This window comes from Curcuma longa, chromosome 16 (assembly GCF_044706935.1).
Source record: "Curcuma longa cultivar G26 ecotype Majalengka, Jawa Barat chromosome 16, ITB_CL_G26_1.1, whole genome shotgun sequence".
Classification (NCBI taxonomy): domain Eukaryota; kingdom Viridiplantae; phylum Streptophyta; class Magnoliopsida; order Zingiberales; family Zingiberaceae; genus Curcuma; species Curcuma longa.
Window position 1 is genome coordinate 7,739,784 of NC_133876.1, and position 13,136 is coordinate 7,752,919.

The 13,136-nt window shown below is 32.8% G+C and overlaps 2 protein-coding genes across 2 annotated transcripts in view; one reads left to right on the plus strand and one right to left on the minus strand.

Annotated features, from left to right (window-relative positions):
• Window positions 1–1,767: 1,767 nt before the first annotated feature.
• Window positions 1,768–3,886, minus strand: LOC141846927 (putative adenylate kinase 5, chloroplastic; the record flags this gene model as incomplete). The annotated part of the gene is given in 4 exon segments (XM_074734951.1): window positions 1,768–2,025; window positions 2,113–2,153; window positions 3,613–3,718; window positions 3,812–3,886. Coding segments are annotated over 4 exon segments (357 nt in total), but the record flags the coding sequence as incomplete, so codon positions are not given.
• Window positions 3,887–6,545: 2,659 nt separating this feature from the next.
• LOC141846986 (putative cyclic nucleotide-gated ion channel 20, chloroplastic) overlaps window positions 6,546–13,136 on the plus strand; it is a 42,246-nt gene continuing 35,655 nt past the window's right edge. The window contains 4 exon segments of the mRNA XM_074734997.1: window positions 6,546–6,740; window positions 8,115–8,213; window positions 8,851–8,961; window positions 8,963–8,989. Coding sequence (XP_074591098.1) covers window positions 6,546–6,740; window positions 8,115–8,213; window positions 8,851–8,961; window positions 8,963–8,989 — 432 coding nt within the window.

Sequence of the window (13,136 nt, forward strand, 5' to 3'; positions counted from 1 at the left end):
TGATCCGATGCCGACAATGGTGCTTCCGCTATTGGAAACATGTGCAAAAAAATTAAGCATGATGGTTGAAAATGGAAAGTGATGCACCAGGGATTCAACAGTAATTCTTATTATCATCATCACAACATTTATAGTTGAAATATTCCAGTGCATGGGCAAAGGCAGAGTGCCTTGACTGCACCATCAGTACACAAGCTAGAGTTCTATCAAACAAACAAAAAATATACGAGATGAAGCCCCATAGTTGCATTAGATTTGATTCATGTGAACCAAATTAGATTGAATAAAAAATAATGAAATAAATATTTTTATTGTTTGGGTACATTTTAGAGCCTAAAGCAAGTCTAAATACAATTAGGCTTCAACATGGCAGGGTTGTGTAATTTGTCCTTAAAATTGGTATCTTAGTCTTGTCAACATGGTTGGAGTTAAATATAAAATACCTTGCTTTATCAAAAATAATTATAGAAATTGGAGTCCAGTCAGATGGAAAAAATTATTTGCCTAAGAAAACATGAAAGTAGAGAAAGCTGACAAGTCTCATGTTGATTAACTAATCCTGAAAACATGTCAAATAGACATGACAAAACATTGAGGGAAACTAGACGCTCTTTCCTCATCTATGAGGCCAGCATAAGCATATTCAAAAGTTGTGTGTCAACAACTTCATGGAAGCACAAGGAATCTAAAGAATGAGGTTGTAAGAATTGCAATTCAATTTTTTTCACTGAATTGAAGAAAATATGCAAACAAATTCATCCAAGACCATTTTGGACTTTACAAGGGAATGAAATCTACAGGTCTATCCCCAAAACATGACTGACATGACCTGAAATTCAGGTTTTCTTCGTAAGCCAATTCTAGTTTTTAATTCAGGATGTTTTAAAAAATTATACAAAACTGAAAAATTCTAACTTGACATTTTCTTTTTTTGACATTTAGATTTCAATACAAAAACTGAAAATTTCTAATCTGAAAAAGATTTTAGTAATAAAAATAAAGTCCACATATGTCCAATAATTATATTATTCTTAAAGATACAACAACATCCAAGTCTTTATCTCATTAAGTGGAGTCGGTTGTATGAATCCTCCTACTCCATTAAGCCTAATTCCCTACTATATTATCATCTACATTTAAATGAATTTTATCCTATTTTATCATTATTAATTAAGTCTTTTTTAGTCTCCCTCTTCCTTAATTAATATGTATATTTATCACAATCTCACATCACCTAATTGGGACATATTTTGATAGTCTAAGTATATATCCGTACCATTTTACATGTGTTTCTTGGAGTTTTCCCTCAATAGGTGCAACGTCAATTTTTCTCTAATGTTCTCATTTTTTATCATGTGCATCTTCTTATATTGTACATCCACCTTAACATGCTCATCTTTGCAATTCTCATCTTTTGCTCGTATACTCATATCATAGCCCAATATTCAATTTCATATAACATATCAAGTCTAATTACTACTATAAAACTTTTCTTTAAGCTTTAGAGGTATCTTACAATCACAAAAAACACATGACACTCTCTTCCATTTTCACCATCTTGCTTGTATTATATTATTCTTAAAGATATGATTTTAAAATAAAAATTGCATAATATGACTTGTCCCAACTCAAAGTGCCCCAATTTGAACCAAGTTTGATAATTTTGCATAGAACATAAATATTTTTAAAAATTCTTAGAAATTGATAAAACTGGACAGCTAGACTCCTTAACACAAGAAAAAACTCAATCCACATAATAAGGTAGAGGTGCATTTAGGTGTAAATTCATCTTGTTACAAAAGAAAATGGATAAGTATGGAAATTCAATTTTCTGCAACTCAACCAACTATTCAAGTTCTTCAATCTTCACAAGAAAAATAGTTCTTAGTATCAGACCTTCACTCTTCTTCTTTTATCATTTATAGCATTTTGAGTAGCTTGTAGCACATCAGCATAGAAATATGTCCGTATCTCTTTGGAATGAGGAGCATTATTCAGTCTAGTAGGAATACCTCTCCATTCATCCTGAGGAAGAGCATTTAAAACAAAAATCAATCTTATAACTTTCTTGATGCATTGTCATCAAACTGCAGTAATAAGATTGATACATACCTTCCTTGATGAAGAGAATTTCAGAGTGCCCTTTGAGTTTCCTAGTGAAATAAAATGCAACGGAAACTTGCTTAAATCACAGATATGGGCCAATATGAAAGTTCTAAACAAACTGTATTCACATGAAATTTTACAGGGAGAAATGAAAAAATTTAATCAATTAAAATCAATTCAACTAAATTCTTCAGATTTGGACCTATGGATTTTATAAAAGGATATTTGAAATCTTTCCAGTAACTAAAGTAAAAGGCAAAAGAAAAGACTTGCAAATCAAGGATAGCAAATGCTCAAGTTTTGAACACTTCAATGATTTCATATTTCCTACATAACCAAGTAAAGAATCCTGGGAAAGGGAGGGTATGCCACACCCATATAATTTTACAAATATAAAAAATTGTATGTTATACTCCCAAATACTAATGATGGCATGATTAAATGTTGTATTAGTCTTAGGGAACAAAATCATAATATAATAGAGGATCTAGATTGCATGAGCTCGCAGCAGCTTTTGACAAGCCTCTGAACAGGTTGTCCTGCGCACCACACAACTTTGATGCTTGAAGATGCAATAATTTCCTTCGGTTCAAATGGTTCGTGCCAAACGAACAATCAGTCTGTGTAAGGTGATCATAATCCTCTTTGAAACAGACCTGAAGATGTACAAGACAGTGTCTAAAAGACACACGGGGAGCATTGTCGAGCAAGGTTGACTATCCAAGAACAATATAAGAGCAGGTGAAGCATAGTTCTTCTTGTGTTTTGTCCTGGAAATCCCACACTAGCAAATTGGGGTGCGCAAGGGGGCATTGTCAAACAGGACTATCCAAGACCAGCATAAGGGCAGGTGAAGCATAGTTGTTCTTGTATTTTGTCCTGGAAATTACACACTATGAAAATTGAGGGAATAATGATGTTGCAAGGTGTAGGAAGGCTTTTGACAGCAGTCAGGTGTACCACCATCCATCCAAAAAGGTTCACCTCTGGTGTGGTCCTCACCTTCCTGAGGAGGGCCATGGAAACAAAGGCAACCAAAGGATATGATATCTCAGCTAATTTCATAGAGAAGCAATCATCTGGGGCCAGCAGCCAGATAAGTGGATCCTTCCCGTGGAAAGGTTCAGGGATTATAATAGATTAGCTAAAATTTTAAATAAGGGATGGGAAGAACTGAATTCTTGCTTTTCCAAAGAAAACGCAGCATTCATCTGAGGTGAAATATAAAGAAGTATCAAGTGCAGAAATCTCCCTAAGAAAAAATTGACTCTTCTCATGTAGGACAAGGTGTTGAAGCTACTAGGAATATGTTACATACATATTAGTTTCAGTAAATATCACAATAATGTGCAATCCTCAATTCCTCATATTCTTTCAATAAAAATCTAAAAGTTGCAAGCAATAATGAATTTGTCGAAATACTTCCCTTGTCATTATTGTTTCATAATGTGACAATGAAGATGCAAATCAGAATTAATTTTTTCTTGTAAGTTCTAAAGTGTTTACCATCAATTACCTCCAAGTATTCGGTCTTTGCAAAATCATCACCAATCTGCTGCAACAGAGAGTCAATATCGGCAAACACATTCTCTTTTGGACGATTTCCATTGACCTATGTTATTCAAGTATTTGGATAAATTATGTCACAACCTTTTCCCCTTTTTAGTACAAAATTGATATGGAATCTAATAGTTAAAATATACACCTTCTTCAACAAGTCCTTGTATATCGGCAAAATGGAGTCACAATTCCTCTTATATGTCTCAAGACGTGATTTGACCTGGCCATAGAAAAACACTCTCCATTTTGATGATGTTATTGTTTATAAAAGAAAAGGGACTTAGGCTGTTGATAATCACATTTCCCAATGAACGGATTCCCAAGTGCAAGAAAAACTCATGATTTGATGTTGGAAAATAGAACACAACATGCTATTAAAACTCAAAGTACTTTGAAATTACAGAATGGCAATGCACGTGATATGCAGAAAATTTATTGAGTGAAGAAATTTCAATATGCATCAACAATTAAGATGTTGAACAAAGATTTACTACAGTATTCTTTTGACAACCATTAGGTTTTCAATTGCAATTGATACCAATGCTGTGTTATATTAAGATGCTATGACACTGGATGCAGAAACAACAAACTAGTTTGATTGAAAAGAAAAAAAATCTTTAACTAGCTAACATCATTCTTTTGACCACCATTATGTTTTCAGTAGCATTAATGTCACACTTGAAACAGAAAGCACAAACTAATTTGATTTTTTTTTAAACAATCTCTAACTAGCTAAAATATATAGCAAGAATTTGGAACATCTAATGTAAATAGTATAAATGCCAGTTCAATATGCCGCATTGAGACATGCGCAAAACCTTGGTACTAAAATTTACATAGAAGTGTCATAAAAGAATATAACAAGCATTAATTCATCACCGAACATGCAGCATTGTTTAGAAGGAAGAATAACTGATTGGTTTCCTGCCGTCATTTGCTAGCTGTTAAATATCATTTTCCATAAGCATAACATATGGCATGCACCAGTAATAATGTAGAATTGCTTCCATAAACCTAATATATGAAAAGGTAGATAGTTTATAAGCATGAGCATCTACGGAATTCGGACCATCAAAATCATTTGGAAGTTGATCTTTGACATCAAATTACTTAAGGAATTTAACCTTAAGTTCTAATGTAGACAAGGAATTACAAATAATCAGTGAAGGAATTTGGCCACATTGGTACATCTTGAAGTCAAAGTACAAAAAGAGAACAAAGTGCATTGATTTCTTTCTCATTGGAAGGGAAGTCCAAAGAATAGAAATAATAAATAAACATTGCTAGACAAAGTTACTAAAGAAATTGTTCCTTTTGCTTAAACAACTACCTAAAAAAAGAAGCCAACAACTCACCACGAGTTGAGTTCTCCTCAATGAGGGAGAATAATGTAGACAAGAATCAAATAACATAATAAAGAAAATAATTTTAAAAAAATAAATTGAAGATAAATTTCAGATTGTCACATCCACAATAAAAGGAAAGAATTGCAAAATATTCAAACTTCATGCATTTGCAATAAATAAGATATTTGATTTTTATCTTGGTAATTAACATTTTACATTTTGATAATAAAATGAAAATAATTATAATCCCTGTTAAGATTAGTCTATTTTTATTATTCAGAATATTTATTGTCAAGTCAAGTCTATAAAAGAAGTTGAAAGTCGAGAGTCCAGTTTTGCATTTTAATTATCTTTAAATTAATATAATTTTCAATTTGACTTTTTTATGTGAGAGTTTTTTTCTAGGTAAGGTTATTATCTTCTTCGCTTCATCAAGTTCATTCCAAATTCTATAATAATTCAACGGTTCAATTTTGGGTCTGTGTCAAGTTTACAACAAAGAAAATCCACATGATTAGATCTGGATTATGGATCATGGCTCATCCGGTGAAGAACGGTCTCGCTCTGATACCACTTGTTAGTACCGGTGAAATCAAAATATCTCCACAATGGTATGATATTATCCGCTTTGGGCCTAAGCTCTAATGGCTTTGTTCTTGGGCTCTCCCCAAAAGGCCTCATACCAATGGAGATACTTTCCATCCTTTTAACCCCATGATCTTTTCCATGTACTTTAGATGTGGGACTATGTTTGCACCCTTGCAACCCAACAGGGGAGTCCTTAAAGTTGATTGAGAGCCATCGTAGCCGCGATCCGAAGCAAGAATCAGCAATCCATCCATTCGTTCGGGACTACTCCGCCGTATCCATCTACCGTCGACGAGGAGATTGCAAGACCAAGAAGATCATACTCATTGATAAGTCTTATTTCCTTTTTCTATTTCAGATTTAGGATTAAGATGTATTATTTTCACTCTTCTTAGTGTTGTATCCTCTCTATCATGGAGTAGAACTTAGATTCTAGAATGTAGAAGGAATCTAGGTATTTATAAATGATTGTATTTATGGATTTGTTATTTACCATGTTTAATGATATGTTTATGCATTGCTTTGTGGATTTGTGCCTTGAACTTATTTGATAATATGTCTGTGAATAGTATGATTCCATATGGATGAGGATGAGTTATAGTTTAACGGAAAATCTTAGGATCGTATGACCAGATTGTCTTGTGACAGAAGGTGAACCTTTAACCGGACTTTCCAAGGACTTTATGCTAATGGTTGACCTATCAAGTTGATGGCCTAGTTCTCTCATTTGGGTAGATTTCTGTAGTTGACACTGTTATTTCTATTATTAACTTCTCATTTGTTTATTTCAAAATTCCAGTGCATCTGTACCTCTTGGTTTTCCATGTATATGACATGATTTAACAAGCCAATTGTTTTTCAAAAATACTTCATCTCCAAATGCCCATTATTGATAATGCTTTTAAAGTCTCACCTTTTACATTCTCCTATCTTTGTTCTTGTGACATGCAGCTCCATGACATTCTATATGGGAATAATGATAGTTGGACCAAAAAATGGGATTCTCGTCTTGATATATATTTCCCCATCATGAATCCTCACACTAAAGTTGTGCAACGGTGGAACAAATTCTACCTCATTTCTTGCTTTGTTGCGATCTTCATTGACCCACTGTTTTTCTTTCTACTGTCAGTAGAGGAGGTACACTATTACCTATTTTGACCTCTAAGTTTTATATTTGGTTTTATAATAGTTTTCCATTCTTGAAGTGGAAAAGATTTGTTTGATATTGTTATCTCCATTTCTTAAGTGAGCATTATCAGGTGTAGGACAATTTTTTTTTCTTCAGAGTATTATTATATCAATTTACATTAAAAAAACTACAATTTCCATTTTTCAGACTCTTCAAAGAAGGTTGAAATCACCTTTAACTGACTGCGATTATATAGGAAGCCATGAAGTTTCTATCTCACACTGTAATGTTTTGGGGAAATAAAGAATCAGTGAGAGTAGGCTAGCTCAATCTGGGAAAATGATGCTAGATTATTCCCCCTAAATTTGGTCTTTGTGCACCAGAATCCCAATTATGCATAGATGCATAAATTTCATTTGCTTTTAGGATACCTGATCTAGGTTCAAATCATTTGAGTTTATCTAACAGCAATGTTTTTGATAAATTAATATTATCCTTGTCCTCCCTATTAAGATTTTGAAAGCTAGTGTATTTGTTCAAGCATTGCAGTAAACTCTATGAAAATCTCTAGAATTCAATTTAACACCCATTAAACAAGTTATTTTTCTCCAAAGTTCCACTATGTACCTTGTGCATTTCTATACTATGAAGGTGAATCTAGTTTTGTTGTAGTGTGATAAGTTTTCATTGTCTATTTACTCAATTAGACTTCAGAAGGCATTATGTTATTGCTTTTGATAGTCATGATTCGTTGTAGAAAGACCATTGTATTGATTAATTAAAAGAGTTTCTAAATTTCTGAGGATCATAAACATCATAGAATAGAGAATAAGAGAAGATAAAAAATATTAGTAAGGCACCGCACCCAACTTAACATTAGTTTGGTTAACAGGTCATGAACAAGGCTTGCACGCATGAAAGGCTCTATGGGTCATCCACACTCCTAAGCAATAGTCTTCTATAGCACTTCAATTAATAATAATAATACAATGATGGTTCTAAGTGTTAAGCCCTTATATCCAGTCTGGGGCACCTACAGAGAGATGTCTAAAACATAGCTAAGTCCCCTTATTTGATAGGGGTAATGATTCTCCTAGGTTTATAAGGGTCAAGGAACCTTGGATCTCTCTTAAATGAAGCCTTCTGAATCTCAAACTCTTGGTAACTTCAATTGGATTGACTTTGAGTCGAACCTGCAACAAAGTAGATGATGGATTTCTTTATTGCATAACTACGTGTTTTTATTAATGTTTCTTTATCATTTACTTGAAATGAATTTTCTAAAGATTGCATTTATATGTTCTGAAATTAGGTGCATTATTTATGTTGTTTTTTTTTAAACTTTCAGAATATAGATCACATACCATTTTCATTTTATGCAGGAGAACAAATGTATAGTTTTTAATTGGTCTTTGGCAATTACGATTGCAGTTGTACGGAGTGTGACTGATTTCATTTACTTGTTAAACATGATTCTTCAGGTAAAATCTGAATGTATCAATGTGCTATACTGAACTAAAAGAATTTCTCGCCAAATGCATTATTTTCCCATCATAAATGGAAACTTTTTAGATAGGATTAGTTAGCTTTTTACTAATACATTATTAACTGAGCATCTTGTTTAAAGTGTACATCAATTAGCTATTTTAGCAACCAATTCACCACTTATAAACATGAATTTTATTTAGTAGTGAAGCAACATTATAGAGGTCAGAACTAACCAAACTTGATGTTAATCTCAATGAGTTTTAGTAGCTAACAAACCCAGCTTGTGCACTCCGATGTTCCTCTATCATCTGCAAATGTTAGACCTACAAGCATGTGTTAGTAAAAAATTCTGATTGTCACAATATTCTTTTTTTTACTCTGATCGTTTTCCAATGATGTTAAATTGCTAATTTATAAATTTTAGACTCACCTGAATATGTGTAATAGTGTTACAACGTAACGGAAAGCAACTTCTCATGTTTACATGTATTTTTCCTTTTGTCGATCCATGCAACAAAATCAACATCCCTTAGGGTAAATGTGTGAAAAAGTATCAATTTTTTATTTTTCTTTTACTTATACCATACCTCAATATGTGTAAATGGCATTTTCTGTGACCCATCTGTGCAGTTTAGGCTGGCATATGTTGCTCCTGAATCTACAGTGGTGGGTGCTAGGGATCTAGTGGATCAACTGAAGAAAATTGCTCTTAATTATCTATATGGATACTTTTTCTTGGATTTTTTTTGTTTTATTGCCACTTCCTCAGGTATGAATTATTTTTTGGCTATTCATTACTAATTAAAAGTTTGCGATATTGTTTTTTTAAAATTGAAAGGGGGGCAGGTTTTCTTTATTTGATGCAATATTAAGAAACTCTTTAGTAATTTGTTGTTTAAAGAGTTAGTATTGTGGATTCAGTAATAATGTAGGAAAGTAGAAGAGAAAAAGTTGTATGTTGGCTTATGCAGCGTTGATTAAGGGCTTAGTGTGATTTCTAGAGTGGGGGAGGGGATCTACATGCATGTTTTTTAATTTTTATTGTAATGATTTCAGAAGAAGAGAATTAAAGCAAAGTAGAAGGGTGGAAAAATCAAGGACGTCGCAAGAGAAATTACAACGAATAGGAGACTAGAGCAGGTTTAAGAATGAATTGATTCCATGCCCCTGCCCCTGCCCCTGCCCCAAGGTATAATTTCGACTTCCTAAGAAGTTCCTCATTTGGTGACAGCGTAATAAAAAGGAACCGAGCCATACAAACAATTACTAACTCAGAATAATCAAGAAATTCAATAAATTTTATATATTTATTTACATATCTTTTTCTACAAATACAATAAAATTGTATAAAATAAAAGATCATATGAATAGAATGGAAATACATTGGAATAAAATCAAATCAGGAATATTCAGCATGCAGCTAAGATATTTAAGCAATTCTATGAACTAATTGATACCAATTTATGATATCAAAAAGTAGGCACAAATTGGCTAAGTGGGGTAATAGGAAATATATACATGAATTTAATTTGTTTAAGAGAGGAGCATTGGCATGGAGAGTGTGATCGAAGAGAGTAGCTGCGGCTGATCAGGTTGCTAGCTGTTGTTGGTTGGAAGAGAGGAAGAAGTCTGCATATCCAAGTTTATGGTCTATAGGTGAAAATATTGAGTTGGTCATACGAGGTTAATGTTATAAAATGAGAGAAATATGGTCAAGCTGGTATGAATATGTTCATCTATGATGATTAATGTTTGTCATTATTCAAATTCATGGAATGCATAGTCTCACATGCCAATAAGCTAGGATTTTGTGGCGTGCTTACGAGTAAAGGGGAGGTAGCACACCCTAATGATTAGACATTTTCAAGATATTGGGCTCTACTGAATATTTGTCATTGTCATCCCACGTACGGCATGTGGTATCCATTGGATGACCTTCTTAAAGACTTCTTTGTTAGTTGCTTATGACAATCTACATGATTTTATATTTTTATGATAATGATTTCAGATTGAGAAGAGAATTAAAACAAGTAAAATAGGAAGCTTTATAGTGCAGAAGGGTTGAAAAAATGAGAAATTACAACAAATATATAGGAGAGACTAGAACAGGTTTAAGAATGAATTGAAGTTGGAAGGACAATGTGCTTGGATGTGTGATCAGCTCCTTAAAATGTAGACTTAAAACCATCTCGATTTTGACCAATATCTTAAATGTTCAAATGAAGTTGACAATGTGTTTGTTATATTGCCTTAATCATTCTATGCCCCTTAATCTGTTTGAAAAATCAATAAAACTGCTGCATTTTAACTAATGTTTTGAGGGTCACGTGTTGATCATAACAGAAATAATACACATAAAAAGTTTTTATATATATTTTTGCATGCCCAGGTATTTATTTATGTACTAGAGGTGAAGATATTGATTTGGTTGTACTAGGTTACTAGAGGAGATGAAAAGAAATGTTCTTGATATTGAATAAGTAGCTAGGTGCAGCCAAAGTAGTTGATAACATGAGAGAATTTTGGTTAAGCTAGTATGAAGATGTTAATGTGCGATAAATAATGTTTGTCATTATTGAATTTAATTATGTTTATCATTTAAAATGTGTTGGGTAATGATGTAGTACGATAGATGAACAAGTGAATAAATCCCGCACAGAGGAAAACTCTCTCACATAGAGAAAAATAAGTTGAAATTATTATTGACCACAAGATAATAATTACACAGACTCTAAACCCAAGGTTTAAAATATCGAGTCGTGCTGAAGTTTCAGTACCATATCGTACCGTGCCTGTATAGTTTCGGTATTTTTAAAATATAAAATATATTAACTAAAATAAAAAAATTAATTTAAATATTTAAAAATAAAATATTTTTAAAAAATAATAAGATAATTTTATGGATTTTAATAAAACTTATTTAAATTATCCCCAACTATAGCTAGGAATTGATTATTAAAATCTCAATTAAACACTAACCCTAAGTTAAAAAAATCAAAAAAAAATCAAAAATCACGACTGCTTCACCCCAAATCGCGTGCGGAGGCATCGCCGGGCCCGCGCGGAGCCTTCTTTGGCGTCGTCGGGCTCGCGCGGTGCCTCCGGTGGCATCGCCAGGCCCGGGCGGAGCCTCCTTTGGCGTCGCCGAGGCCACACGACGCCTCAAGAGGCGTTGCTGTGCTTGAGCGATGCCTCCGGCAGCGTCTCTCGGTGGGAACCGCTGTGCCGATGCTGTGTCGGTGTTGGCGGAACAAAAAATTTCGCCCGTATCTTGCGATACTGCTCGAAATTTCAATTCCTGTCTAAACCTCTTTTATAGATGCAAAGCAAATGAGAAAATAAATAATCCAAATTAGAAAAACATGCATGGAAAATACAATAATCCTTAATTATTTATCAAAAGGTAAAATGTTGCAATTGTAAATTACCAAATAATAAAAATTGAATTTAAAATTTAATTACAAATAGATGCACTTTAATTATAGATAAACTTCCGTCTCTAATGAGATTTATTATTTTTTTAATTATAGATGCACTATCGTCGAATTATTCTTCAATTATTTCTTTAACTTTGTTTCTTTTCTACATTATTCATTTTCTTCTCTCCATTACATAAAAGAAGCTAAAAGAGAAATTGACTTAATATAATTAAAAGAGATCTAATGACCAATATATTACTAATAACATGACTTTAGATAGGTCTCAATGATGATATAGTATCTCCAACATTGAATAGGCGGGATATATAGTTTTTATTTTTATTGTTGTTCTTTAATCTATTATTTATTCTTGTCATGGGAAAATTATTAAGCTTTAGATTTTAGTATCCAAGTAATCCACTCAACTATGTTTGTTAGTATTACATCGTATTTAACTATTTATAAGTAGGACTCTCATATGGACAATCAAGGTTTGAAATCTCGGGTCGTACTGATGTGTTGGCCTTTGATTGGATAGATACTTTTTTAGTATTATGTTGGCATTCTGATGTATGGTGTCGGTAGCGAATTTGAGGTGGTAGGAGGAAACAAATAAGGAAGAAAAAGATAAGATAACCATATAGTTAATTCAATGGTTGAGAATGCTATGATTTTGATATTATTTTATATGGAGATAAATTACAAAAAAAAAAGGTCATCTCAATTTTAACATCCCAAGGTGTGTTAAGTTTTGGTATGAAATGATACCAGTCGACATGATCAACACAACATAGGAGATATTGTCTCATGTTGATTAATTTTGACTTTTGGTAACTTATCAAAATAATAAGTTTTGACTGTTTCACTCGACATGGTACAAGATTTCAAACCATGTGTATATTTAGGTCCCTAACACTTCCCCACAAATTGGCTCATTCAATTTGTTACATATATACTCAATTATATGATCTTTTAAGTGTTTGGTCCATGAATTTGTTAGCTAATAACTAAAGTTGATAAATTTTGTAGCAAATATTGTACTTTTCCTCTCATAAAGTGACAATTAATATATGTGGTTTGTTCATCATGAAATACTAGATTAGGGGCTATGTACATAAAAACTTGATTGTCATAGATTCATAGTACAACTACATGATATGTTAGGAGCGTGTTATAGCTTGGTCATCGATTGGTTAATATTCTATGTAAACTCACATGTAACTAGGGTAATAATCCTATCTTATGCCTTTACACTTCCTAGCTGTAATAGTTTGCTTTTTTGCTTTTCCATGAAATCAAATTACCTCTAAGAAGAACGGCATATCCCCTTATATGGGCCTTTTATCCATTGGTCAACCTACCATTATATATATACGAGGAAAAAGACATTGGCTATCAAATTTTCTATCGAACCATGAAAAAGATTCAACAAAAGACAAAAATAAATTGACTAGTTTTACGTCAAACAATAGGTAGAGTAACTCCTGATATAGCAGT